The 24,807-nt window shown below is 40.9% G+C and overlaps 1 protein-coding gene across 2 annotated transcripts in view; it reads right to left on the bottom strand.

Moving 5' to 3' along the window:
* Positions 1-24,807, bottom strand: part of MPPED2 (metallophosphoesterase domain containing 2) — a 177,119-nt gene that overhangs the window by 123,396 nt on the left and 28,916 nt on the right. Inside the window, exon 3 of one of the 2 annotated variants that reach the window (XM_007460929.1) lies at positions 3,987-4,168. The exons of the other annotated variant lie outside the window; for it this stretch is intronic. Coding sequence (XP_007460991.1) covers positions 3,987-4,168 — 182 coding nt within the window. The remainder of the gene's footprint in view (positions 1-3,986; positions 4,169-24,807) is intronic. 2 annotated transcript variants of the gene reach the window in all.

Raw genomic sequence — 24,807 nt, 5'->3', positions numbered from 1 at the left:
AAAAAAAAAAAAAAAAAAAAAAATGAGGAGGTGGGACCTCCAAGACTTCTTACAGTCCCAATATTCTGTCCCACTAGTGTAATTGTTAAGAGGGAGACCTGTCTTCAGCCTCTACTCTTATGCCTCTTTGGGCTCCCTCTTACACTCTAAATTCCTCTATGGCGCCAGTCCTTTCTAGTCTCTGCCTTTTGCATTCTATGCCGCTGGCTGTGTTGTCTCCCTCTACACTATCTGTTGAAAGTCCAGAGGCCAAGGGGTGTGTTAAGAATGGTACAAGCTTTATCACAGAGTATATTCTCACAGCAACCATGGGGTATATTATTATTATTACGCCCATTTTACAAATGAGAAAATCAAGGCTCAGGATTTTAAGCAACTTATCAAAGGCAGGGAATTCAACACAGGCTCTTCCCAGCTGCTCGTAATCATTACAGGCTGCATTACCTTTCCAACCTTTGGCTGTACCTAGTTTGGGTCCTATCATCTTATGACCCTGTGCCGCCTGCTTATCTCATAAACTACTCTGTATTAATAACTTTGTGTGTTCCTCCTGCCAGGTGGCGTATGTACAAATTAACCAGGGACCCACCATGTCTGAACCAACACAGAACTCGTGATGGGATTCTCAGCCCCTGCAGCTGGTAGGTCAGCGTGAGATTCAAGATGGGCAGAGCTTAACCACATCTTTAAAATAACAGCACATGGTCAAATAGCTACTCAACTTCCACATGAAGCTGCTGGAAGCTACCATATTTAATTCAAGCCTAAAGTCTGCAAGCTTCCTAGCTGCCATAAACCCACTCATAACACCACGGAATGGGAAAGAGCTCATAACTTGGGGGTCAGACAACCCCAAGTTTACTCACTGAGTGAATCTGGGTGGATTTCTTAGCCTCTCTGAGTTTCTTTTCTGCTAAATGATCTCGGGTAAGATAGCCCAGCTGAGCTCCAGGTTCCTCATCTGTAAAATGCAGATAACATTAGCAACCTTCAAAGGATATTATAGGGAGAGGAGTGCCTAGCCTATAGCCGAAATAGATTAGCCTTTTGGGAAAGTAAGGGAGCCTGGGGGATGGTCGGGCTGTTTCCAAGAATCAGGGTGGCCTAGACTAGAGAGATGGAAATGAGTTAGAGGTTCACTGGATCTCAGTGCCTGCCAAATCTGTGAGGAACCATTCTGGTGAGAGTTGAATGCCCTGTTATGGCAAAAGCCCTAGACTGATCTGACCCCTGACTCCACTCTCCTAGGCCACCTGGCAGCTGTTGCTGGAAGCGCTCTTTTCAGGTGAGAGGTTCCCAACTGAGCCAAGTGGTAGAGTGTCATCACACACCATCTCTCACCCTTGGAGCACCCTGAGGTTGCTGGGGTAACTGAGCTACTCTGGGCTTTCCCTATGGGATTCTAAACTTCTCTATCCTTACCCCGCTGTGGGCTCCCTTCAGCCTCACATTCTGCGTCCCTTGCAGAGACCTCTTCCTCCTGCCTCAGGAGATCAGAGGGGAAATGGGACGAGAAGGAATTGACCTTGCAATTGGACCTCAGCATTTTATTTCTTTACCTTTTTATTTCCTTAGTTATGGCACTTTTCCATCTATGGAGTACATTCCCTTATGAAATCTCCCTGTGTTTACTTCCATTCTACTAAATAATTCCTCTGATCTCCTCTTGTTTTTACCCTGTAAATATCTGCTGATGGTTCGTTCGCCACATTCCCCATTCAGTTTTTTTTTGTTTTTTTTTGTTTTTTTTTTTTTTCTTGCGTTATGCGGGCCTCTCACTGTTGTGGCCTCTCCCATTTGCGGAGCACAGGCTCCGGACGCGCAGGCCCAGCAGCCACGGCTCACGGGCCCAGCCGCTCCGCGGCATGTGGGATCCTCCCGAAACGGGGCACGAACCCGCGTCTCCTGCATCGGCAGGCGGACTCTCAAGCACTGCGCCACCAGGGAAGCCCCCCATTCAGTTATTAATGGCCCACAAAAACTTCCTAGCTGCAATCATTTACTGATTAATCTGCACAACAAACCCGAAAGACAGGTGGTATTAATCCTTCGTTCTACAGAGGGAAACCAAGGGGAAAAGCGAGGTTAACTCAGTTGCCCAAGGTCAGTGGCTAAACAAGATTATAACCAGGATCTATCCTGTCTTTTATTTCTGTAAACGCTTCCCACAGGGTTACTCCTTTACAAATCAACATTGTCAATGCAGCGAGATCATTTCTGTGTTGAGATTCAGTTGTCACAGAACAGTTTAAAACTGTCAAAATTCAACCCCAAATAATTTTGTCTGCTAATAGTTCATAAATACAAGTTGCTAAAATGAAGAGATAATAGTACTTGAAAGCAAATTTGACAGATGCAAAAGAGGAGTGAGAAGATCTGGATTATAGGCCCAGCTCTACCCCAAGGATACTCTGAGAAAGTCATTTAATTTCTGTGTATCTGAGTCATTTGTAAAAATGAGATTATGCTGAATGATATTTAAGATATCTTGCTGTTTTAAGTGAGATAACTGAATACCTACTGAAACAGTACAAAATATAAAGCTCCAATATCCAATGTTGCCAAGATCGTGGTAAAATTGGTATATTCAGTACACAGCTACAATCCCCTTGGAAAGCAAGATGCCAATGTACAGCAAGAATCATAAACAATTTCATATCCTTTGACTTAGTAATTTAACTCATACAGTATTTTACCCTAAGAAATAAGTCAATGGAAGCAAAAAGACATATACAAATGAAAACGCACATTTCAGTGCTAGCTTCAGAGGAAAAATTGTTATCAATTTAAATGTTCATTTTTTAGAGGGATGTCTTATTAAATAAACATACAGAACAATACAAATGTCATACTGCTATCAAAAAGGATAAATATGGAAGTTATGCAAAATCAATTAAAATCTTACCAATACTATGAAATGAAAACAGACAAAAGTAAAAGAGCAGATGTGTACCCTGATGTCAACTTTATAAAAGGTGGATAGATGTGCAAGGTCACAGGAAAACTCAAAATAGTTATGTTATAGTTAGGCTCATTGTTTTTAAAATATTTTAGCTGTTTTTAATGAATATTGTTTTCCATTAACACATATATTTTATCACTTAATCAATTATTTAAAAATGTCTCAAACCCTGCTTTAGTTTGATGGAAAAATGAATTTTCAAGTTTCAATTTTTGTTGGCTGACACATTATTCATGACATTATTCTTGCAGAGTGATTTTTACTCTTTACTATGTAATTCTTATACTCCTTTCCCTCACCTAAGAGGATTCTGAAAAAGATCTGTCATCTAATCTACGAAAAACCCCATGACTGCCTTGTAATGCTAATATTTGGCAACTGCCTGACCCAGGAGCCAACATTTTCCCCATAACCCCGACCTATGGGTGCCTCTACAGAAACCACAAAGTTGCTATTACCTTTCCACAGAGTGGAGGGTGGTTTCGTATTCCAAATTTTTGGAGCTTTACAGCAGGACATCTTATCTTTTCAGGGGTCTTAGGATACCCTTCTGGTTCACTTGGGAAAGCTGCCCCCAAGCAGCCCTGTGCTAGGACCCTCCCTTTATATACGGGCTTTTACATCCTCCTTCATTCCTTAGAAATGGTCTCTTACTAGTAGGTCTTCACTCATAATATCTGGGAAGGATTGCAGAGCCAATGAATTAAAAATATGATTCTACGTCTCATGTGTGCCAATGAATGCCCTCATTAAAGCAGAATGAATGAGAGGAGATTGGTTTCAAAGCTTTCCATCCCTTTGCCCCAGAGCCACCGAGGCCAGGCACTGAAAGGATGCACAGTAAAATTAAATATCTAAAAATTCATCTTTAATTAACAGAATTGGATTAAAGCTAGACACCACCGCATTTCATACGAGAAATGGCTGAGCTAGCTTCCAAGTGCTCTAATTCAATTAGGACGCAGTGAGTGACACTCGGACGGGAAAGGTTAATTGGGGGTGCCAGAACGCAATCATTCCTTACCTAACCAGTCATTAAACTTCTTAACCTCTGAGGGCAGTCCCAGCTCGGTGAAATCGCCTGTGTGGAGAAGGATGTCCCCATAAGGCATCTGGATACCATCTGTTCTGGAGTGTGTGTCTGAGATGCAGACAAACCGCGTGTGGCCCGCTGGTTTTGGAGTGTCATATGGGATGGGGTCGACCCTAAAGTAGACATAACAGATCCCATAACAGTTAAACATATTAGAACCCTCGTAATTGTCATCGCACATACATATTGACTGTTATCCATGAACACACCCAGACAAACCGATGCAAAGACAGAAGGGCCCATTGTAACAAGGAACACTTCTGGGTGCAAAGGAGATAGCATCTCCCGTCTACAAACCCACTGGGCAAATTCAAAGAGTCTTACTTACCTGGTAGGAAAATTAAAAGGCCAGACTATCTTACACGTAGAGTCAGAAATAACTCAGGAAATCAAGAGAGTGATTAATGGTGAAGTTTAGGGATATCGAACCCAACTGGGGAAGTAAAATGATGCTCTTTCCTCTCTCATCAAGCTCCAATTGATCCCACTACTCATTAGGAAATGGATAACTAATTTATTCCTCCTTAAACATGCATAACTTAAGCAATGAACTAATTTATGAAGAACATTCTGCACATGCTTTGCCAACTGAGATGTGAAGAGTCATAGTATTTGTATTTAATTTCCTTTCTAGAACCATTCAACACCTTTTATCTTCTTGTTTTCGCAGGGAGATTCACAAATCAAACTGTGGGGACGGAAGGTGATGCCGAAGTAACAGGGCTTTTTAAATAAAACACTGGATGTTCCAACAACTCTGTCCAGCTCCTTCTTTACCACCATGAATTATCTGCTGTCCCAGTTACACCTTAGGTTACTTGGAATGCTCAAATGCCTTGGGCAAAGATTCTATTCAGTACAAATAGTAAACCTTTTAATGGGTGTGTATAGATCTACATATGCATTAATATATGTTCAGTTTTAGAGACCTAAGCACTGTGAAATTACCACTAGGGCACAAGAATCAAAAGGCAAAATGATCCACCCGAAGCAAAGAAAGTGAAACAGAACATTCTCATTTAATTGAGTGTAACAAAGTGTGCTAAATAAACTTGGCAAAGAAATGCAAATCTGACTCTTCAAGCATACAGTTTTAATTATTTAAGGGGTTTATAGCAGAGTTAAGGGTGCTTTAACTATATTAACTCAACACTGACAGCTTCCTGTAATTTCTCTGCAGGAAGGTACACTTACTTTGGATTATGGATGAAAAGAAGCAGTTACCAATGCAACGAAAAGGTCACAAGAGAAGCAAATACACAATGTGGAGATGAGAGTGTAAAACGTTAAATAAGGAACAATATTTCATATCACCGCCCCACCCTGGGTCATTAAAATGCAGCAGAGAACACAGGGAAAGCTCAACACAAGATTCCCTGTACATGTTGCCTCTAAAGGCTTTGTTTAATTTTTTGTTCCTTTTTCCACTTTTTAAAAAAGAAACAATCTGTTTGAACAATGGCAATTTTCGTGAAGGAAATAAAGACATCAGTATACAACCTGGATAGTCCTGCATTTCTTTAACGGTTAATCTTTTAATTTAATTTTATCTTTGTCAGAGAAGAAGGAAAGTAAGGAATAAGAAAGGAAGGACGGAGGGACTGTGAACTGGTGAAAGCAGCGAGTCTCATTGGAAACCCAAAAAGAAAGTTTAACTTCTGCAAAAAAAAAAAAAGGATTTTTCCTGTAAAGGTTAGAAATTAACAATGCTGTTATCATGGAGAAAATTCACTAATCCACTGACATCTCATGAGTAACTTGGAAACCCTCATGATTATATCCAACGTTGATTTTTTTTAAATATATATAAGGACTTCCCTGGTGGTCCAGTGGCTAAGAGTCCACACTCCCAATGCAGGGGGCCCAGGTTCGATCCCTGGTCAGGGAACTAGATCCCACATGCCGCAACTAAGAGTTCACATGCCACAACTAAAAGACCCACATGCCGCAACTAAAGATCCCACAAGCGGCAATGAAGATCCCGTGTACCGCAACTAAGACCCAGCACAACCAAATAAGTAAATAAAAATAAATAAATATTAAAATAAAATGTATATAAAAATGTTTGTCTGCCTTTCCATTACTGAGACTATTATACTCGGTCTCAAGATTCAAATTGTATCAATTGATATTGGCTATCTTTTTTTTTTTTTTTTTTTCTTTTCGACAAGGCAGAGCACAGGCTCCGGACGCGCAGGCCCAGCGGCCATGGCTCACGGGCCCAGCCACTCCGCGGCATGTGGGATTCTCCCGGGCCGGGGCACGAACCCGCGTCCCCCGCATCGGCAGGCGGACTCCCAACCACTGCACCACTAGGGAAGCCCCTATATTGCCTATCTTCTAAAAGTATTTTTGCCAGGGAATGAAGAACTGTTCCCTGCCGCAGCAGACTGTGTCACCCTCTGAAAGTGATACGTAATATTCTATTCTTATACCTAAAGTTAAGATACTCGCCAGATTGGGACTGTGCACATGTATACTGAAACCACCAACATCTGAAATGAAACCACTGGACTTTATATGAATAAATTCAATATTTATATATCTTTATTTTCCAGTTCAGTTCTCATCCTGATGGTAAAGCATAGACAATCCCGTTTCTTTCTTTCCACAACTCAGCTAAGCTATGGGCACAACTACTGCATAAAAATCCTTTAGGAGTCCATCTGAATTTATCAGAGGGACATCAGAGTCATCATTTTGAATTTATAAAGCAGAAAGGAGCACAGATATATGCTATGAACCTCTTCAGTTTAGAGAAGTGAATCATCATGTGGTACATGATATGTTTTTTAGCTCTCTGCTGGGAGGTCACTTTCTATGACTTGAAACACCAGTCAAATTTTTGAGTGGCTTCAACATCCTCCCCCACCTTTCTGCCTCCTCCAGAGAAACACTCAAATGTCCAACATCATTAACAGTGAAATAAAGGCCAAGAGATTAAAAAAAAAAAAAAAAAAAAAAGAGGGGAGAGGAAGAAGGAAGAAAAATGTGTCTTGTCAGCTTTCAGCTGAAATAAAAGAATGAGTCAGAGGGACACAGGAGGGCTGAGAGGGCCCACCCATCAACACCACCAACCTGATGTCATCAAAGAGAAACAATTAGTAGATGTTGGGGAGAGATATGGAGGGTTGACTCAAGGTAGAAGATTGGGGGATATAAAGATGCAGATACAGAATTTACATACATCCCCTGACCCAGAGACACTGATGTTCTTTGTTATGCACAGGACTAAGTACAGGAAGACAAGATGGTGCAGCCTGTCAGAGCCATACTGAATAACATGACAAATATCACCTGGGGGGTCATCGGAAGGAAGGCATTTCCACCCAAAGGCATTCAGAGCTGAAAATAAGATATCTACTAGAGTAGTCAAGTTGCCATGGATATAATGAAAGTTGAGACAACCCTAGGGAAACAACTATTTCCAAATTGGGTATTAGGCAAACGCCCTGAAAAAGGCAAGACAGCCAAACATTTTCCTGTGAAAGCAAGTTTAAGGGAGACCCTGACTGCTATGGGAAGATCTACCTGTTCACATTGTGGGAAGACCCTCCCGCTGCATTTTCCTTCTTAGTTAACAGCCTTACCGCTTACTGCTTATGCTGCTGACTTCTCACATGACCTAACATTTCCCCTAGGGAATCATGTCAAATATCCTAGCAAGTGAGTCTCTTACCAAGGCAATCTAACCCCCAGAGCTAGATTCAAATAGCAGACTGAGATTTGCACGTACATCTGAGTACACCCAGGGGAAAACAAGATGACATGGGAAGATGAGAAGAAAACACAGCATCATAAAATCCCAGAGCTGGACAAAACCTTAGAGAGCATTGGGTTCAATTCTTCATATGAAGCTTGAATCTCCTCTATCCCTTCCCTGCCTAGTTGACATAAATTTTCTCTCCAGTGTTTCCAGAGAAGGGGAGCTCCTGAGTCCCCTCTCCTTCCCCCAGGGCAGCCCATTCTGGTTATTGATAGCTCTACTTGCTAGAAAGTTTCCGATCCAGAAACTCTGAGAAAGCTGAGCGTGGTCCAAAGTGACTTGGCCTGGAGCCTGAAGACTGAGTAACAATTTGGCCTAGCTATTTGTTTCAGGCAAGTTATTTCATTCCTTTAGCCTCAATTTTCTCCTCATCTGTAAAATGGGAATAATAATGCCTAGTCTGTTATATTACTATAGGATATAAATTGTCAGGCACTAGATTGGCACACAGCACATGCTCTGAAAGTAAAGATGCAGAATGACGTAAGGGTGGGGGCATGTTTGGCTATAAAGCCAGACAATCTGGTTCTGAATCCCACTCCACATTTATTAACAGTGTGACACCAAGCAATGTGCTTAATTCCTGTGCCTTGGATTCCTTACCAATAAAATGAGTATACAAATAGTACCTGCCATGAGGTACTCATAGGACTGCCATGAGGATGAAAAAGAATAATGTACAAATAGTGTACTCAAGAATAATGTACTTAGAACAGTGCCTGACACACAGCAGACAATAAATGCTAGGGTTTTGGGGTATTTTTTTTTAATTCAGTGGAAGTATTTTTACTACTATTAGTAGTTAGTTTCTCTGACCTCCATCTCTCCTTCTGTTACAAGGAGATAATAACAGCTGCCACACAACTTGATGAAATTAAAGGAGATCACACAAACAACAGCCAGCACAGCACTGGGCACATAATCCACAGTCAATAAAAACATTCACTTCCTTCCTGTCACTTCCTTCTTAATCCTAGTTCTGCACTCTGAAATAGCAAAGGAGAATTCAGTCCCTTTTCCGTTTGACAATTCTTCAGATATTTGAGGACATGTATTACAATCCCCTGAAATCTTCCCTAACCTAATTGAGTAGCCACATTTTCTTCAATTTTTTCCTTGCGTGATAGGATGTCAAGTGCCCCCAGAATCCTAGTGATCTCCTGAATACAATCTGATTGGTCAGAACCCCTCCATCTATAGTGTCAGAATTCATGGGCCACGTGGATTCATGGGCCAGTGAACTGTTTATCCGAGACAAATTCTAGTACAGGCGATGGAGAACCAACAGAGCTGGAAAGTCCCTGGAGGACTTTCCTAGGCGAGGCCTGAGTTAACATCTTAAATGGTTTTCCAATTAAGTCTCCAGGTTTTGTGCCAAGCCTCAAATCTTGTTCTTAAAGCTTGATTGTCAAATGTTTATATATCCTATGGCCTATTCAAACAAATAAAACATTCTCATTTATTCCATCTTGACCCATTAGAGTTTTTTACCCATAAAAAACTAATATGACAATATTATTGCTTCCACTATGGAATCCTCTTCTGGCCATATTTGATATTTTTTCCAATAACAAATGTACACAGTGTTGCAAGTCCTATTGACAGATCTTCAGAAAAGCTGTAATCATGTGGTTTGTTATGACATGTATTTCTTCTTTAGGCCAAGAGTGCAGTAAAAGCCTATTGTACACAATTAGCTTACAATTCAGCGTCAGGGTAGACTATAACCCTTACAAAACATTTGAACAGGATTTCTATGTATTTATCATCCCCCATTCCACTTGAAAACCCCAATGTTGTGCTTATGCATTCCACTGACTTTAAAAAGTTTTCGAATGTGACATTAAAGCTTTCATTTTTACCCTGAAAATTCAGATGGCATGAGAGTTAAAATTAGGTTTGTGATGTTACACCATCCTCCCTAGACATAAGAATTCAGTCCCTTCTCCACTTGACTGTTTGATAAAGATATGTAAAACCTGCCAGCAAAACAATGAATAAATAAATACCAGGCTTAAGTTAGTACAGTGACACAATTTTTAGATTGGAAGGGCTTCAGAGATGATCTAATCCCGTGTTTCTCTTCTTTGAATATCCTCTTCACAGTTTTTGCCTTTCTGTGTATACTATTACTTAATTTTTGTTAAGCGTCTTACAGCTTTTACACAATTTTTTTTTAGTTTTTCCCTAAACAATATCATCTATGAAGTCATGACGTGGATACACGTTGTATTTTTCAATGACACATTAAAAGAAATAGGTAAGTACTAAAATTGTTTAAGGTTTGTCCACTCTACAGAACCAGAACTCAAGTTTTCTAACTTCCAATTCACTTCTCTTTCTACCAACTTAATTTTGGAACCTAAAAATATACCTGCACTTGGAGAAAAAGATGATAAAAATTATAAAATGAGAGCAAATCAACCACCTAAACTCTTGTAGCCATTAATATCTAGAGAGACTGCTCAAAATTATTTGAATTAATTGTCAAAACGATCCAAGTTTTAGGGCTCCATACACTGACACCCTCAATTCTTATGTACATTATCCAGTTGAATGGAGTCTCTTAAAACTTCAAAAACCACACGTTATAGTTCATAGGGAAAATAAGAAATATAAAATTTGATTTTTAGAATATTGGTAAAGATAAAGAGTGTTCCTCATTCTCAGAGATGTCAAGTCAGACTGATTGTGAATGTTTCCAAATACAGGTGTCGTTAGAGGGGCTATTTTAGTTGAGAGACAAGCCTCATTAAAAAGAGCTCTGGTTGTGGTGTCCAGGGCCTTCCTACACTGGTCATCAATTAGCTATGTGACCCTGGGCAAGTCACTTTCCCTCCTATAGCCTCTGTTCTTCAAGTATGAAAAGAGGGGCAGGACCAAATGATGCCCAGATGACTAGCTGCTTCGTTCCTACACCACTAGGAATCTGTGCAAGACCTCAGAAACAAGTCAGTCTTGCAAGCAGCTTAAAGCATGTTCTTTCTCTTCACAATTTTACCTTCTGGTCTCCAGACAATGCAAAGGTGAACACAGTCCAGATCCATCCAAATATAATCAGTATTAGCCAGACCTTACATATAAAGAGAAGTGAAACTGCAATTTAGGGCCATAGATGGAGCTCCCAGGTATTTCTAGTGTAAAAGAGAACAAAGAAGCCAGAATCCCAGTTACCACAATAAAACAAAAATTAAAGGATGTGGGATTTAAATAGTTCCTTCAGAAATGGGGCTGTTCTTGTTTTGCTACAACTTTGAGCTGGTAAAACTCTCCCAATTTAGCCATCATGCCCCAGAACAGTAACGGTGCTGAAACACAGTAAGGAAGCATAACAGAACCAGATGCATAAATATACTCACATTTGTACCGAGGGCACTGCTTTCCTTTAACTGCTGAACTGCTGTATCAGCACTGTTCTACTACCAACTAATTAGAGCTAACAAAGCCCACTGCACGGAGTGTGTCTCGTGTCTCATCTATTTTTTCCTAGTACAAAAGTACAGCACTGACATTCAATGAATATTAAGTGGTAACAATTTAATTCTTCGTGCACTGCACGCGATAGGAATTCCTGGTCCTTCTGTTGGTCCCACTGGAGGGGTTTTGGTGCCCATCAGGCTAACTACTGTAGGAGCCACTGAAGCCTCTCAGATGGCATATGGTTGGGTCATAAGTATCCCACTGGAGATGTGTTGTCTGGGGTTAAATGTTTCCTATTCTTTTAACCTAACAACCAGGTTAATCGGCTTACACTTCTGGATACTGGCCTTGCAATTGAAAAAACAAAAAAAGGCACGTGACACTGTACTGAAGGCCTGTCATTCCACACAGTCAGTCAGTAAGGTAGTCAGTCAGTAACAATTTCTTAAGCATCTACCTACGTGCCAGGTGCCATGGCAAGTCCTGGAAGACAAAGAAGCAACAAGGGTGTTTCCTTCAAGGATTCTGCAGTCGATCTGTCAGTTCACGACAGGCATACTTCAGAGAGATTGTGGGTTCGATTCCAGACCACCACAATAAAGCGAATATCACAAGAATTTTTTTGGTTTCCCCATGCATATACAAGTTATGTTTACACTATACTTTATAAAGCGTGCAATAGCATTATATCTAAAAAATTTTTTTAAATGTACATCTTTAATTTAAAAAAATTTGTATTGCTAAAAAATGCTATCATCTGAGCTTCAGTGAGTTGTAATCTTTTTGCTTGGTGGAGGGTCTTGCCTTGATGCTCATGGATGTTGACTGATCAGGATAGTGGCTGCTGAAGGCTGGGATGGCTGTGGCGATTTCTTAAAATAAGACAACAATGAAGTTTGTCGCATCTACTGATTCTTCCTTTCACAAATAATTTCTCTGTAGTATGCCATGCTGTTTGATAGCATTTTATCCACAGTAAAACTTCTTTCAAAACTGGAGTCAGTCCTCTCAAACCCTGCCACTGTTTTAATCAGCTAAGTTTATATAATATTCTAAATCCTCTGCTGTCATTTCAACAGTCTTTACAGCATGTTCACCACGAGTAGATTCCATCTCAACAAACCATTTTCTTTGCTCATCCATAGGAAGCAACTCTTCATCCATTAAAGTTTTATCATGAAATTGCAGCAATTCAGTCACATCTTCAGGCTCCACTTCTAATTCTAGTTCTCTTGGTATTTCCTCATATGCAGTTACTTCCTCCATTGAAGTCTTGAACCTCTCAAAGTCATCCATGAAGGCTGGAATCAACTTCTTCTAAACTCTTGTTACTGTTAATATTTTTACCTCTTCTCATGAAACACAAGTGTTCTTAATGGCATCTAGAACAGTGAATCCTTTCCAGAAGGTTTTCAATTTACTTTGCCCAAATCCATGACAGGAATCACTATCTGTGGCAGCTACAGCCATACAAAATGTGTTTCTTACAATGACTCCTTGATCCACAAACTTGAATGGATGCTGTGTTAGCAGGCATGAAAACAACATGAATCTCGTTGGGCATTTCCATCAGAGCTCTTGGCAAACCAGGTGCATTGTCAATGAGCAGTCATATTCTGAAAAGAAGGTTTTGTTTTGTTTTGTTTCTGAGTAGTAGGTCTCAACACTGGGCTTAAAATATTCAGTAAACCACGTTATAAACATATGTGCTGTCATCCAAGCTTTGTTGTTCTATTTATAGAGCACAGGGAGAGTAGATTTAGTATAATTCTTAAGGGCCCTAGGATTTTTGGAATGCTAAAGGAGCACTGGCTTCAACTCAAAGTCACCACTTGCATTAGCCCCTACCAAGAGAGTCAGCCTGTCCTTTGAAGGTTGAAGTCCGGCATTGACTTCTCCTCTCTAGCTATGGAAACCCTAGATGGCGTTTCTTCCAATATAAGGCTGTTTCACCTACATTGAAAATCTGTTGTTTAGTGCAGCCACCTTCATTAATTATCTCAGCTAGATTTTCTGGATAACTTGTGGCAGTTTCTGCATCAGCACTTGCTGCTTCACCTTGCACCTTTGTGTTATGGAGACATCTTTCCTTAAGCTTCACGAACCAACCTCTGCTAGCTCCAAGCTTTTCTTCTGTGACTTCCTTACCTCTCTCAGCCGTCACAGAATTAAAGAGTGTTAGGGCCTTGCTCTGGATTAGGCTTTCACTTAAAGGTAAGTGAAAACCTAATCTTGCTGGTTGGATCTTCTATCCAGACCACTCAGCAATAAGGCTGTTACACTTTCTTATCATTCATGTATTCAGTGGAATAGCACTTTTCAATTCTTTCAAGAATTTTTCTTTGCATTCACAACTTGGCTAAGTGTTTGGTGCAAGAGGCCTAGCTTTCAGCCTATCTTGATTTTCCACACGCCTTCCTCACTAAGCTTAATCACTCCTAGCTTTTTATTTGAAGTGAGAGACATGCAACTCTTCCTTTCACTTGAACACTTAGAGGCCATTGCAGGGTTACTAACTGTTGTAATTTCAATACTGTTGTGTCTCAGGGAAGAGGGAGACCAGAGGAGGAGAGAAAAGGGGAATGGCTGGTTGGTGGAGCAGTCAGAATACACAAAATATTTATAGATTAAGTTCCTCGTCTTATATGGGGCATGGTTTGTGGCGTGCCATAACAATTACAATAGTTACATCAAAGATCACTGATCACAGATCACTATGACAAGTATAATAATAATGAAAAAGTTTGAAACATTGTAAGAATTACCAAAATCTGACACAGAGACACAAAGTCACCAAATGCTGCTGGAAAATTGGTGCCGATAGACTTGCTCAACACAGGGTTGCCACAAACCACCAATTTGTAAAAAACACAGTATCTGCAAAGCACAATAAAGTGAAGCACAATAAAACTAGGTATGCTTGTCTTCAACAAATGTTTATTGGCCTGCCTGATTCCTGCTCAGTCATTTAGTTATTTCACAGGCATTTGTTAAGCGCCTTCTCTGAACCATAGATTGTGCTAAGCACTGGGGAGACAGCTAAAGCCAAGTCCCAGATGGTCTCTGCGATATGTAAACAGGTGATTTATGAAACAATTTGCAAAGTACTATAATCAAGGATGTGCATGGTACTGTGGGGTAAAGGAGAAAATGCCTGGCATTGCTTGAGGGCTAGGAAGGACAGGGGACAGTACACAGGGCATGGAATACAAGGTAGAGTGTCAATTTCAAATGCCTGGGACAAAGGATCTTCGGCTCAGAAAGAAGAGGCATGAGAGTGGCCTAAAACTGGAATTTGAATTGGAATTTAAACAAACACAGGACTTGGAAAGTCAGGCAGAAAAGAAGGGCTGTCCAGGGAACAGTGGGCACTGCGTGCAAACACTGAGCTTACTCAGGGACCTGTGAGTAAAGAGGCATGGCCAGAGCACAGTCGCTGTGTCAATGAGCAGTGGGAGGTTTGAAAGGCTGGTGGCATTGGGGATCACACCACAGACAGCCAGACTGTGGGACCTGAACCAGTCCTGGAGGCTGTGGGAAACTTCCTCCTCCTTCACTTATTGAAAGGTGCAAGGGGCCACAAAGAAAGCTGGCTTTAGGAAAACTGATGTGGCCCCTGCAGGATGTGAGGGTGATGGAGATGGGGGTGGGGGGCAATAAAGGAAAGGAGGCTGACTTGAAATTAACTGTAAAAATCTAGACATATGATGATAAAGCCAAGCCCAGTGAAAACAGAAAGGAGAGGATATGAAGGAAAGGCAATAGAAACCTGATGACAGGGCTTCCCTGGTGGCGCAGTGGTTGAGAATCTGCCTGCTAATGCAGGGCACACAGGTTCGAGCCCTGGTCTGGGAGGATCCCACATGCTGTGGAGCAACTAGGCCTGTGAGCCACAACTACTGAGCCTGCATGTCTGGAGCCTGTGCTCCACAACAAGAGAGGCCGTGATAGTGAGAGGCCCGCGCACCGCGATGAAGAGTGGCCCCCGCTTGCCACAACTAGAGAAAGCCCTCGCACAGAAATGAAGACCCAACACAGCAAAAATAAATAAATAAATTACTAAACTCCTACCCCCAACATCTTCTTTAAAAAAAAAAAAAGAAAAAAGAAACCTGATGATATCACAAACAGAAACTATCATGAGTATACTGTAAACGAGGACTGGAGAAGTAGTCAAAAATGAACTACAACATCCTACATGATTACAGCTCCTGTAGCTTCATCCTGTCCCCATTTTTTATCACTAATCTTATGCTACAGACTGAGTGTCTGTGTCCTGCCCTAAAATTCCTATGTTGAAGCCCTAATACGATAGTATTTGGAGGTGGAGCCTTTGGGAGGTAACTAGGTCAAGAGGGTGGAACCCTCATGAATGGAATTAGTGGCCTTATAAAAAGAGACACAAGAAAGATGACCTTGACAGAGCAAGAAGGGAGCCATCTACAAGCCAGGAAGGGGGCTCTCACCAGGAACTAAACTGGCTGGCACCTTGATCATGGGCTTCCCAGCCTCTGGAATCATAAGAAATAAATGTCTGTTGTTTAAGCCACCCAGTCTATAGTATTTGTGATACCAGCTGACTAAGACATCTGGATACTGACATAGAATTTTTTGGCTGAAAATAACGATGGTAATGACGAGGAGCAACAGCAACACTTTTCACCTCAAAGCCAGGTGTGTGATGCCCTTCATCTGGACAGTGTTCATTTAATCCCTACAGCAGGTAGGCCCTGTCTTTCTCCCATTTTACACATGAGGAACCTCAGACTCAGACTAAGCAGAGGCACAAGGCCAGTAGGTGGCTCTGTCCCAAGCTGACCACTCAGTGTCTGCTCTGTCATCCGCCAGCTTTACAACCTCCTCTTACACAACACAACACACAGAGATATAAGAGCAGGTTCTGTCCTAAAATGGGGCACACAGTTTTTTAAATTAATAATTAATCATTACAATTACAACCTCTAGAACAAAATATGGGTCATTTCTGAACACTTGATCCACCTGAAAACATGTCTTCAACTGGCTCAGTCCAGTAGAAAGAATGTTAAGAGACATAAAAAACACAACCATTTACTTTTTAAATGTTGGGGGGATGTTCATGAGAAGATGTTCGATCTAACTGATAAAAAGGGGGTTTTTCTTGTATTAAAACTCTGCCAAAGGAAACCAAATTCTATTGTCTTTTTCTACTTCCCAACTCATCAAAGCCAAGTTTTCCAAGTCTTAATGTCTCACGAGTAGCTGTTAATGGAATTCATTATTTAGTTAATCTCGCTTATCAGAAGTGCAGGTAACTTCATATTTGCATGGCTAATGGGTCTTCTTTAAAGTGTGTAGCCAGATGTTGGGTTTTAATGGTCCTTAACGTTTTTTCCAACTTTGGGTTGAGTTTATTGACTTACTTTCAAAATATCAGTTGTCCCTAAGGCAGAAAGACCATTTTTAGCTACATATGGGACATCACGTAAGTCCATTTCAAGACAACTGCTTATTTGTAAGGCAACTTAACATGATGCCAACATCTAAAGACCTTTCAAAACTAATCCAATACAATAATTTTCCGACTCAATATATGTTACTCTGGAGACCGGTTGGTGACAATGAGAGAATGTTTTTACCTTACATATTTATCTTCTGCTGAAATAGCTAGTCTACTCTTCAACCATAGAAATTACAGTTCCCACACAATGGTAGAATCAATAGAGGACAACTTCCCTCTCCGGCAGTGAGTACTTACTACCTTGGGTAGAGTATTTCACAGTTTACATTTCCGCATGGTTATCTCAGGGTTGGTGTATCCAAGGTACAGACGTGGTGGGCAACTTGCCCATGATCACCCAGCTAGCACGTGGTAGAGAAAACATTAAAATCTAGGTCTGACTGCATATCCAGTAGTAGATTTACTTTGAATAATAACAAAGGGAAATGCCCTCTCCCATGTTACAACTTCAGCTTAGCACTGGCCAACCTCTGCCCAGGTTTCCCTCTTGAGTGACATTGGCAAGGTCTACCAATAGGTGTGACTAGTAATTAGTCCTTCACCCCAAGCTTCTGAGTTAGCCATTTTAATCATTTAGTCCAGGGTCAGCAAGCTGTAGCCCAAAGGCAAAATCCAGCCCAGTGCATGTTTTTAGAAAGAAAGTTTTACTGGAACACAATTATATTATTTGTTTAAATATTATTATGGCTGCTTTTGAGTTACAACAGCAGAGTTTCACAGTTGTGACAGATGCCATATGGCCTGCAAAGCCTAAAATATTTACTATCTGGACCTTAACAGGAAAGTCTGTCCACTCCTGATTTTGTCACTCAACATTTATTAAGCAACAACTACATGACACTTTATTACTAATAATAATACCTGAAATTTAGTAGTATCTACTATGTGCCAGGGGCTTTTCCTGTATTATTACATTTAATCCCCTCAAGATCTTTCTCTGCAGGATGCGTGTGTGTGTGCATGCACACACCTGCCAAGCTTGTGAACTTTTTTGTATTCCTTCCAAATTTTATTCAAGGTCACACAAGTAAGCTTGGTACTTTGGATTCAGAGCCTATCTAAACCACGAGCTTCTGCCCTTTGCTATGTAATACTGTTTCTCAAAGGTATAGGGAAAAATTTAAGACTGGAGTGAGCATCCTTTTCATGGAATGATAAAGCCTCCAGGCATTATCTGATCCCACAGGGATATAGGCCTTAGTCTGTGGGCTATTATACAACTTTGTAACTTGTAGATAAGTGAAGGCAATGCAAATAATTCTTATCTACAGATGCAAATAAATTCTGTCCAGTGGAGGTTCAATTGACTCCCCCCCTCCAGTTTTGCATCCATTTGTGAATTCGTTTCAACATTCTTTTATTCCATATAAATTTGTGGTCCTCCTATAAATCTGTTATAATAAATTTCTTGGTTCCCTTTTTTATTAATGAGGTATATAAAAATTTTAACAAGTATTCATTTTATATCTGTGTGAGAGTCAGAATTTTTAAGAATTATTCTTTTACAAGGGTTTTCATTTTTACCATCTTGAACCTCACATTTTTGCTTGGGAGGGCATACATACCAAACTGTAATTGACGTGACCATAAATCACATATATCTATGTAGGTCCGGGAGTCATTTATGTCACTTAGAGAATCAACAGGGCATGGGTTTAGGCCATGGCTCTGTCTCTGCCTAGCTTTGAGACCCTGGACAAGTTACTAAATTTCTCAAAGCCTCAGGTGTCTCATCTGTAAACTGGGGATAATAATAGTATTGCCTCATAAAGCTGACACGAAGATTAAATGACAGTTGCTTATAAAGGGACTGGTGCATATGAAGTGCTCATTAAGCGTTAGTCATCATTATTGAGAGTCTTCCAAGAAAAGGACTGATGGAAGGAATTAGTTCTATTTGGGGATGGGGAGGGCTTCACAAAGTGGGTATATTTTATCTGCATCTTGAAGGGGCAGTAGGAGATCACCAAGCAGAGAGCTACGGTAATGTCATTCAACATAAAAGGAACACTATATTAAAAAGGAGAGAGAGAGGTAAGAAGGTGAGGAAGTGAGTCAGAGGGCCAAATTTACAGGAAGGTAATTCCCTGGTAGACACTGCATTTCTAAGGTGACCTAAACTTTCCTAAAATTGTTAAAGCTTGTACCTCTCTACTTCACAGTGGTGTAAGGATTGCTAAATCGGAATGCATTATCCAGATTCCAATTTCCACAAAATCTGGACAACGAATCATCATGACTACAGTTATGACTACTCACCCAGTCCAGGTACCCATCAGGAACAAGTGGTTATTTTATTCCAAACTTTATAAAAACAACAAAAGGTGCTAACCAAGACTGACTGAGCCCAAAGTACAGGCCACATTTTACAGAGGCCAAACTTTATACAACGTACTTTTAACAGTTAGCTTACATTCAGTGCAAACACACACACACACACACACACACACACACACACACACACACACAGGATCTCCTAAACACCCAAGGAGATAACACACAAATCCAATTACACCGTAGTCCTTATCCTGGCCAGATCCAATTTCTTTCAGCACCTGGTTATATGTCATTTCTACATTCTTTTATTGGTCTCATGATAGTTCACATATAAAATTACCCTGTTCTATTTCAAATCAGTGACTTTCCTGGATACTTTGGATAGGGAATAAACTTCAGTTAATTTTCAGGTCTGTGTCAACATTTGCAAAAGTTTATGAAAGTCTTCCTCCACCTTGTTTTCGTAATACTGTCTGCTCCTTTTCACGCCTGCATATACCCATTCAAATGCTAAACTGTAGAGGGCGGTTATCTGAGGTGTGCGTTCCACAAAACTGCCAATTGTAGTGCCCTACCAGTCTGCTAAGACTGAGGCATGTCAGCTATCTCTTTCTGCTAGAGCAATGATGGATAAGATGAAAAGGAAGTTGGGCCACTTTAGTTTTCTGGAAAAAAGATAACTTCCTCAAAAAGCCTTCGCCTTTTAAAAAAAAGGAAAAAAAAAAACCTTACAGGTACTGCCTGTGCCCTATCAGATACCATCCCACCCCCAATCTCTGGAGGTTCCGCTGTGTGATTGTTTCAAGCTCTCTTCCTCATGAAGAGGTGACCACGTGATCACTGCCGTCTATAAAGGCTGAAGTCAGTGTACTTAGCTAAAGGGCATTGCAATAATTTTTCCCTTCCACGTGAGAAAGTTAGCCTTGCAAATTCTCTGGCTCACTGCCTGTTTTTAAATCATCTTTTAGGCAGGGGTGGCCAAGGGGGCATGTTAAGTTCCAACCAGTCCCCTTCTCACTCCCACAGCAATTGCTCTTGAAAATAACAACAATAACAATAATAATAATTAAAAGATGGTAGTCCCAGTCAAGCCTTCAGATTTGCTCTCCAGGCAGTGCTAAAGACTTGATATTTTAATAGGCAATGCCTCCAAATGTCCGTTGTAGGAAAGCAGTCTTGGCTGACAGATTAAACTTGATTAAGGTTGGAGCTGGCACTGTTCTGTACAGACGTGATTCCTGTTGGAATCTAGGGTGAGTGGTAGCCTGAGAAAGTCACTGAGAGTATTTATAACCCCCAACTACAAATCCGTTCCTGATTCCAAAGAAATTACTGTGTCTTTCCCACCCATGTTGTAGCATGTCACCATACTGGCAAACACAGTAAGAATCATGAAACCATCTCAATAAGGGCAGCGGGACTGGAAATATAATTTCTTTTTGTCCTGTAGCAAACATTTAAGAGTCAGGACAAACAAAGAGTAATTAAAATGTTTGCTACAGGACCTGCAGCCGGGCAGGGATTTGAGAATAGCCAGGAATTTTGATGTGAGTTTGCCAAAGCAAAACTTCTCTGAGTGTGGCTGGCAATTTAGCGCACAGATAATTTTTATAAATTGGTCTGAGGGGGTATGGACCAGCTTGCACATATCTACACTTGATGCTTCCAAAGCTTGCCAGGCTGAAGAAATGGGCTGTTTTGTTGTTTTTCTCACTCTCAAGTGAAAGAGTAAACCTTGGCCAGGTCTGTCAGGGAGTTCCCTAATAACCAAAGGCACAGCCCTCACTGGGCAAAATATGCAATAAGGCTTCCCACAATGTCCAGTTCGGGGCTGGCTTTTTTCTTGATAAGAGGTCACAAGGCAGGCGAATCTGTGAATAATGCTGCTGGGTTTCTGGATTAAAGCTTTTTTTCACAGGAGACTGAGTATAACTTACTCAACGTGTTCTCTGCAAAATGAACTCCTGTGGGAAGTTCCAGTTACAACCTAAACTCAAGTCAACGACTTTGCCCCTTCTGATCTGCCTACTGTTCCCTTCATCTTTAACTTGTATGTTGGTACAGCCCTTCACACTTTTTCAAAAATCTGCTTCATGTGCTTCACGTATAATCTGATTTCATCCTCACCTTGTAGGTAAAAAAGAAAGTGTTATTATTGCCATTGCGGCCTAAGATCCAGAAGGGTTGGGGGACTTGCTCACGACCACTGTTAGCAGCAGAACTGGCTCCAGGTTCCATGATTCCCAACTCCCAGTAACAAAAATAATGGTTCCCATCAGTGAATGCCAGGCATTGGGCACTGTGCCTGAATTTTATGAATATTACTTCCTCTATTCCTTGCAAGAACCCTATAAGGTGGGTATTATTAATCCCATTTTACAAATAAGAAATACTGGGTTAATGAGGATAAGTGATCTCCCCAAGGTCAGAGATGCCATAAATGGTGAAGCCTCAATTACAAGAGGTGTCTGACCAACTCCTGGCTTATTCACTATTACACTGCTTCCCAGTCCAGCACTTTTTTTCTATACAAATCCAGTGTTAAATTGAAGAAATACAAGTTTTCTCTAGATCTGAAGATTTCAAATGTTAGGTATAACTTTTAAAACCTAATAAGCTTCTGAAATTCGAGTTTTGTCCACTTGGTTATTGTCCAACAGAAAATACCCTGAAAACCATAAAGTGCCATCTGTCATCCGGTGTTCTGACTGGTCTAAATATCATTCACATCCATCTCTTAGTTCATTTAAAAGAAAAACAGGTAGTTGAATATAAATTTCTGCATGAAATTTACTAGAATCGCTGATAATACTTTATGAGTATAATAAGTTCTCGAGACAAACAGCATGGATCCAAATCCCAAATATACAAACGGACAATCTCTGGAACGTGGGCAAGTTATTGAATCTCATACTTCAGCTTTCCCACATTTACATTAGGGGTAAAAATACCTCATAGAGATGTTGTGAGGAAGTAATGAGAACGCACTGAGTATGGTGTGAAGGACCAATAATGATCATAATTAGTATTGTTTTGTCACTATTTCTGTCTCTACAGAAATTTCTCAGGATAGTCCTAATTTCACTAGGATGACAAAACCCAATAGTCTGCTTAATGAATTATTCCAACTTTCTCTTCTATATGGATAATAAAGCAGCCTGCACCCTAAATGCGAAAGAACATACCATTTTGTGACTCATAATTCAACTCTATCTCTTAAAATTATTATTCACCTAATACTATTAAAATTGCCAAGTCTTCTAGGTCATCTCAGTACTTGTGTCAAATAGGTGTTATTTTACACAAAGTGATGTGTTAATTCAGTCAAATAAGAGTCACCTGAGAAACCAGAATCACAAAGGACAAGCAAATTTCCCTGATCCAGAAAGGCAAGTTTCCCCCAAATATGTGAAATTATTATTCTGCTGTTAAAAAAGCCTTTATCCTCCTAATTGGAAAATATATGCTTACTAAAGTCACAAATAACTAACATCAACAAAATTAAGAATATGTGTATTCAAAGCAAAGAAAGACGAACCCAGCTTCATTTACCTAAGAATTGCTACTAGTAACATTTTGGTCTCTTTCCATTTCATCTTTTCACTATGCTTTTTTTTTTTTTTTTTTTTTTTTTTTTTTTTTTTTTTTTTTTTTTGCGGTACGCGAGGCTCTCACTGTTGTGGCCTCTCCCGTTGCGGAGCAGAGGCTCCGGACGCGCAGGCTCAGCGGCCATGGCTCACGGGCCCAGCCGCTTCGCAGCATGTGGCATCTTCCCGGACTGGGGCACGAACCCGTGTCCCCTGCATCGGCAGGCAGACTCTCAACCACTGCGCCACCACGGAAGCCCTCACTATGCATTTTTAAAACATAATTGGGATCATTCTGCATTCAAAATGTTATATTCGGGGATTTGGGGGCTCCACTTCAATCATTATAACATCAGCATTTTCAGTGTTACTGCAGACTCTTTATAAACGTTTTCACTGGCTGCAGGATATTTCATGGGTTCGTTTTGTCATAATTTTCTTAGCTGTTTCCCATTGCTGAACTCCCCCTAAAGGCTTTTAAGCTGTCAAGCCCAGACAAGATTTCTAGACACACAGCCCTAACACTGGGGCTGCCTGTGGTCATGAACTGGGCCATTTGGGGCACTAGCTATATAACTTCTCGCCATAAGTGAGAAACATCGTGAGTCCTACTCTTCAAATGCCAACAGACCAGGAGTTCAGTGATGTGTGAACCTCAAATGCCAATAGTTCTAGGGAAAAAAATGACAGCAACTCCTCTAAGATAAATAAAATCATGTTCTGGACAGTCCTGGCCACCCACGGCGAGCCCAGTGACGAGCACAAACACCTCCCACCTGTGCGTTGCTTGCTCCAATGCAAACACAGGGCACATATGTATCTCCTTTCCTCTTCTTCCCCTACACAGTTTATTTCCAAAAATCACTGTTCCATCACCACTCAACACCATTTGCCGCCAACTGCACCATCAAATCTACTTTAAAGTAAACTACCACGTTCCTTATATTGTCTTTCAGAAAAAAAAAAGAGAGAGAGAGAGAAGCAGAAAGGCAAGGCTTATGTAGTAAAAAGAACAATGTAGGTCTTGCTTAGAGGTCAGAAAACACAATCATCAGGGCTCACTCACTACCTCCATGCTCACCCACGACCATCATCTTAAGATCCAAAATTCAGTGCCATGCCTTTCAAATTTGGGAAGGATGGTGTGGTCTCAAGAAACGACTTGTGAGTTACATTTGCATTTCCTACAGTTAGAAAACAAACCAACCCATATTTTTGTCTGAAGCATTTAAAGGTTAAGCAAAGAGAAGACAGCATTTCTTTCTGTAGATTTCTAGGCACGGCAGCTGGAATTTTGAAAATCTTCATCGTTCCTGTTAAAAACAAGATCGAGACACAGGAAAGAAAGTACTTCAAGTTGAAAGTCAGGATGGCCTTGTGAAAAAGAATGGGCTTTGTAATAACAAGAGCTGGGTTTGAATCCTGATTCAAGCCTCATGAAGGAAGGATCCGTAGCCACTTCAAAGGGTTCTTTGAGTGTTAAATACGGTATCTACAACTCCAAGGACCATCTCTGGCACAGGTCTGTCTTACATTGTAAGGATTTCAGTATTACTGACAAAAAAAGCCTATACAGCAAAGAGGAAGCTGTCAGGTAGATTACTCTGACCATTTTATGACCATAAATAATCAGAAACATAAATCAAAGACCTAGAGATTAAGAAATTGAGGACTACTGCTCCTCTTTTTTAACCTGATGAGGCAAACTAAGAACTAGAGAGAAAAAGCACACCCTTCTCAGACTTCTTGGCATGTCTTGGGGCACCTTAACTAACATAGGGGCCTCCAGGCATTTTGTGAATTTCCCAACAAATACACAGCAAGGTTCTCTGTCCCCAGGCCAGTTCTCTCCCCAGAGCTATGGCAGCTGCATGCTCACCACTCAGCTCAGTCCCAGGCCAGGCTTCTGGGCTGACCCTGACCAACCCTGACCATAGATGGCATCCAGAAAATCCTAATCCATTCCTCAAGCATCTCAGGGACAAGCCACTTTGGCATCTCCCTCTGCTTTGCTTTTCCACTTCAGTTCTAGGAAATGAGCTTCTCCTGCCCGCCATAAGCCTTTATAACCTACAATTCCAGGGAATGCAATCCATTTGCCCTCACTCTGTTCCTTTAAGGCTGGGTTCCTATTTTAAAATTTCTTCCCCCAGGGCTTCCCTGGTGGCGCAGTGGTTGAGAGTCCGCCTGCCGATGCAGGGG

This window comes from Lipotes vexillifer, unplaced genomic scaffold (genome assembly GCF_000442215.2).
Source record: "Lipotes vexillifer unplaced genomic scaffold, Lipotes_vexillifer_v1.1 scaffold627, whole genome shotgun sequence".
NCBI lineage: Eukaryota > Metazoa > Chordata > Mammalia > Artiodactyla > Lipotidae > Lipotes > Lipotes vexillifer.
This window is presented reverse-complemented; position numbering and strand designations above follow the sequence as displayed.